Source organism: Marmota monax, unplaced genomic scaffold (genome assembly GCF_021218885.2).
Source record: "Marmota monax isolate L192 unplaced genomic scaffold, Marmota_monax_Labrador192_F-V1.1 WCK01_AAM20220418_F8-fsc00086, whole genome shotgun sequence".
In the NCBI taxonomy this organism is placed as follows: Eukaryota; Metazoa; Chordata; class Mammalia; order Rodentia; family Sciuridae; genus Marmota; species Marmota monax.
This window is the reverse complement of record NW_026693086.1, coordinates 7231950-7237399: the sequence shown is the minus strand read 5'-3', so window position 1 is coordinate 7237399 and position 5450 is coordinate 7231950. Positions and strand designations below refer to the sequence as shown.

At 45.7% G+C, this 5450-nt stretch overlaps 1 protein-coding gene across 1 annotated transcript; it reads left to right on the top strand.

The window, feature by feature from the left end:
* Positions 1 to 4186: 4186 nt before the first annotated feature.
* Positions 4187 to 5131, top strand: LOC124099487 (putative olfactory receptor 2B8). Its single transcript, XM_046454623.1, has one exon. The coding sequence runs from the start codon at positions 4187 to 4189 to the stop codon at positions 5129 to 5131; it is 945 nt and encodes a 314-aa protein (XP_046310579.1).
* The last annotated feature ends 319 nt before the right edge of the window (positions 5132 to 5450 follow it).

Sequence of the window (5450 nt, the reverse complement as noted above, 5' to 3'; positions counted from 1 at the left end):
AACAATAATTCTGGTAGCAATGTGGAAGCTGAGCATCTGGTGGGAAGACCTCTTAGGAAATGCATTGAATGGTGGGATCATCAGTACTCTTGGATATGAGAAACAGACAGTACCTAGAGACAGCAAGTTTCCCTTTGTCAGCCTGGCAGGACGAGGTGGACTGTGGATGCCACCTTTCAAGAGTCTTCCTCTTCATGTCCCCTGAGGCAGCTGAAACCTGGATACCTAACTGAAGCTAATGAGCTGTGTGGGACAGGACGCTCTCGGGGCCACTAAAGCAGACATGTTGAGCATTGCAGTCCCTGAAGGATGCATCTTGCTTGGTAGCTTGTAAAATACTCCTGAGGTACAACATGAACCTGTTTTTCATGAGTAGATTCCAGAGACCTTAGGGTCAGCCTCTGATCAGCTCCAGGCTCAGTTGTCTGCCCTGGGTCCTGCTCCCTCTGGGCACCACAGCTTTGTAGAGCTGGTGGGCAATCTTCCTGCCAGAACTGGGGTGGCTCCTGTGCTGACAGTGATTTAAAAGGTGCTGATGTTGCCTTTGACAGAGCCAGAGTGAGTAGCAGTCTCCGATCCCCTCACCTGCCAAGCATCCATTTTCAAGGGTTGTCCCAGGGTGGGTAGTTAAAGCCTGCTGTTGATATATGTGATTTATATGTGTCCTGAGGGTCTGCTATACCACTTCACCCCCAACCCACAGTTAGAGCCTGCTGTTCATATATGTGATTTATATGTATCCTAAGGGTTCTGCTCTACCACTTTACTCCTGACCCCTCTCTCCAGGTCAGGAGCCAAATCCACCACTTGGTAGTCTCTGAATTACTGTATTTTGGGGCCAGCATTCATGTGATTCCACTGGATACTAACTTTTCTGCCAACATGCCAATCTTCTGGTTTCATCCTTCACAGACTGTCTTGCTCCTGCAGAAGGAAGCTGAGTGTCTGTGACCTCTACTGTTGTCTTGTGGAAGATGATGCTTGTTCTTGGTCCAACCTGCATTCAGTTGCACCTTAGGCCAGCGGGTTTCCCCTCATCCTGATCCCTTAGACCCAAAGGTGATAGCGCTTCCTGGAGCACCAGCATCCGCACATGAGTCTGCTGTTAGAGCAAGTCCTAGCTAGAGGAGGAATCTGCACTCCAGGTTAGGGGAACACCCCTGCACACAGGAGTGACAGGATATAAGTGCTCTCTTTCATTCAAATAAAATGTGAGGTGCTGTATCTTACAAGTGTGAGATCTGCATGGCATGCTAGATCTGCAGTGTATGGTGAGATGCATACAGGAGGAAAGCCCTGATTAGATGTTCCTGCCAAGTTACAGGAATCAGCTTTGCCTGTTACTGTGGACTGCCACCATCCACACACCAATGGAATATAAGAAAATAGCAGTGTGATAAGCAATAATTTAACTATATAAGCATAACTTTGTCAATGAGTGTGGGGTGGGATAAGACCAGTACTTTCACATTAGGCTTTCACCAGGAGCAGGCATGTACAGCAGAGAATCACTGCACTTGATGGGCAGGATCAGATCATACTATTTTTTAGGTTGAATCCCCCCAAGATACGTTGAAATTCTAAACTCTGGTACCTGTGAATGTCATCTTACTTGGAAATAAGGCCTGTGCATATATAATTAAGTTAAGATGAAGCTTTGGTCCATTTGGATGGGCCTTAAACTAGCACAACTGCTCTCTTCTTAAGGAGAGTGGGAGAGACTGACAGGCAACAGGAGAACAGCATTGAGTGTGCAGGAGAGGTAGAGAGAGGTGCAAGCCCCAGAATGTGAGGGGTGCCAGAAAACCACCAGAAGCCCAGGAAAGAGGTGTCAGAGGGATCAGAGCCCTGTGATGCCAATTCTGCACCTCTGGAACCGTGAGATAACAGATTCCTGTTGTCTTAAGTCATTTGCGTCCTCTGCTATGACAGCCCTGTGCAACTGGTACAACCACATAGAAAGTTGTGTTAAAAGCTTATGCTGTCTAACTCCACTGTGTGGCTATGATGAGTCTTTCTAGAATGTGTCCTTTTTTTTTTTTTTTGGTTCAGGTTACCTTCTGTGCATTGCCAAGAAAAGTGAAGTCATGTGAAGGCACAGCTAGAACAAGTCATTAGGCTTCCAGTGGCTACAGAGAAACCAAAGACTCTTCTAAAATGCTGTGAGAGACATCCCTGGGCACCATGGCAGGCTGGAGAAGCCCCTCTTGTGATGAGCAGCATAGCACAGAGAGCAGCAAGGTGAGTGATAACACTGCAAACCAAGTTCTGGATCAATTCTGTCCTTATCAGTCTTGAAATGAGGCCTGCCCATCCATCTGAGAGACACAGATTGTGAGCCAGTTTGTCTTGAAGAATGTGCCAAGGCCAAGGCATATTTACTGCAGATATGACATCAGATCTATGGCAACACAGACCTATTCAGGTTTTAGTACACAACTAAAGGATAACAGCATTGGTTCTTTCCTTAGGAAGGAAAAAGGGCTCTACTATTTTTATCAGGAAGTAAGTAGGTGCATACTTTAAAGCCTCAAAGCTATTAATGACAGATTTATACCTGTAATACAAGTATTCTGAGTAAAACATCCCAAATTAATTGTGCATTTTGGCATGACGGTAACTGTCATCAAAGCAGTCACTGAAAACATTTAGGAGTATAAAGGGTTATATACTCACGACTGGTCATGGGTATTGCTAATAGAAAAGTGATGTTTATAGTGATGTTTATAGGAGATTAACAGTCCTGCAAGATTCTACACAATAGAGCATTAAAGGACAAAGTTTGAATATGTGACAGCTTATTACCATGTGTCTTGGAGGCCTGGAGGAAACTGAAAATAGTTGCATCCTCCCAACAGACCTGGTTTTTCAGGTGTTTAAAACTTCCCTTTTATGGGAAATAAGCTATTAATGACTATTGTTTGAAATTTTCTTTTGTTTTTCCCTTGTACACTTAAAAATGTCTATAACCATGAATTTATTATCAATTGACTATCACAGCTTTAAAGCATCATTTAAAAAAATTTGTATCTTTATGCCAGACTCCTTTTTAGATTGTGGTGATATTATCCTATTACTCTCAGGCTGGGGCTATAGCTCAGTGGTAGAGCACATGTTTGGCAGGAAGCAGGTCATGGATTCTTTCCAGCCCCACCAAAGCAGAAAAAAATGATAAGACATTATTCTTGTTCAGGCATTATTTCCTATCAAATTTGCACCATGAGAGTGGTGTGTGAATGTTGGGGGGTGGGGAGAGTGTGAGTGCAATGGGGCAGTTTTTAGGCCCAATGAAAAGATAATTGTTTTTGTGAGATTGGTATTTTAGAAGTGCAGAATGAGAAATTGAAAGAATAAATTTATTGGTTACACTGAAAAAATTTAAGAGTCTTGAAGTGAGAGAAAAGAACAGATTACATGTTGGGTTGGTAGTTGTCCAGGGTTCTGCTGAAAATAGTACCAACGACGGTTACTCAGGATTGGTCATCCTGAAATGTGAAGTCTGTGTGCAACAAATTCTGAAACCATGTCTAGTAAGAAGCTTTACAGTCAATAAAATGGTTCTAGGTGCTAATAACTCAAGATTCCCTTGGTTTTCTCAATAAAGCACATTGTCCCCCTTTAAATAAAATTGCCAAGTGGATTCCTTTTCTATGTATTTTTGGAGAATAAATTTATTCTCTGCCCAAAACAGAATAAGAGCACCAGTTTCAATTTCACCAATTTCAATTCCAGATACATGGATAAGAGGAATAGCAAATTTGTAATTTATTCAGGAAAATTTGATTTAATTTTTGGAGAAATTTGAGCCATCTTTGAAGTTCATTCTGTCATGGAAAGGCAGGGTCTTGAGACAGTGAAAAAATTGTGCTGCAATGAATTTAAATCCTGTCTCTGCCACTGACTAGGTGAGTCTACAGGAGAATTCCTAACCCCTTACACACCCTCAGAGCCCTCCAACTCAACAGAGGGAATGGCCATGCTACATCTTGAGAGTAGAGGCACCAGCTGTGCATGGGCCAGAGGAGGCCTGTGCACCTAGTGGTGATGGCACCCCTCTCTTGCCAACAAGAAAGGGACAGAGGAAGTGCCCAGCCTCCCAGTCAAGGCCCACCTACCCAGGCTCCAAGAAGGCCTGGGCTGAACCTTCAGGGAAGGTTGTTGGTGTTGCAGGTGCCATGCAGGTGTGATGGAGAGAGCCAACCATAGCTCCTTCGCGGGCTTCACTCTCCTGGGCTTCTCCAGCAGGCCCCAGCTGGAGGCCGTGCTCTTCCTGGTCATCCTGGTCTTCTACTTCCTGAGTCTGCTAGGCAACAGCACAATCATGCTTCTGTCCCTCATGGATCCTCGCCTCCACACCCCCATGTACTTCTTCCTCTCCAATCTCTCCTTTATGGATCTCTGCTTGACCACCTGCACTGTCCCTCAGACGCTGGTCAACTTCAGGGGCAGGGACAAGACCATCAGCTACGGTGGCTGCGTGGCCCAGCTGTTCGTTGCCCTGGGCCTCGGGGGAGTGGAGTGCGTGCTCCTGTCTGTCATGGCCTATGACCGCTATGCAGCTGTCTGCCGCCCACTGCACTACATGGCTGTCATGCACCCCCAGTTGTGCTTGCGGCTCGTGGTGACTGCCTGGCTGACAGGGTTCAGCAACTCTGTGGTGCAGACGGCGATGACCATGACACTGCCCCTCTGTGGTAAGAACCAGCTGGACCATTTCTTCTGCGAAGTCCCAGTGATGCTGAAACTGGCCTGTACTGACACCTCCATCAACGAGGCCGAGCTCTTTGCCGTCAGTGTCTTCTTCTTGGTGGTGCCCCTGTCTCTCATCCTGGTGTCCTATGGCCACATTGCTCACACAGTCCTGAGGATGAAGTCGGCTCAGGGTAGGCGGAAGGCCTTTGGGACCTGTGGCTCACACCTTCTGGTGGTGATCATTTTCTTTGGTACTCTCATTTCCATGTACCTCCAGCCACCCTCTAGTTACTCACAGGATGTGAACAAAAGCATAGCTCTCTTCTATACTCTGGTGACTCCTGTGCTGAACCCCCTCATCTACACTCTGAGGAACAAGGAAGTCAAGGGCGCACTGAGGAGACTGGTGAGGAGAACCGCTGACTCGAGAGAGAGTTAGCACAGGGGTGCCTGGCCCATGCCTATGTGCACTGGCAGACTTCTGGGTGCAGAAGTTTTAGTTTCACCAGTCTCTGTAAAGCACCTACTGTGTACCAAGCACTCTCTAGGTCCTTGAGATTATATAGAGAGAGATAGCTGAGATCAAAGTAGAGAGACTTCTGTCCTTGTAGAGCTAAACTTTATTATGGGGAGAAAATAAGTAGGATGAGCTAAAATTAAATTGTGGCATATTATGTATTGGGATGTTCTATAGAAATAAACAAGTTATATGTATGCACTGATGAACCCAGCCCAATTCCATGTTAAGATTGGGAGAC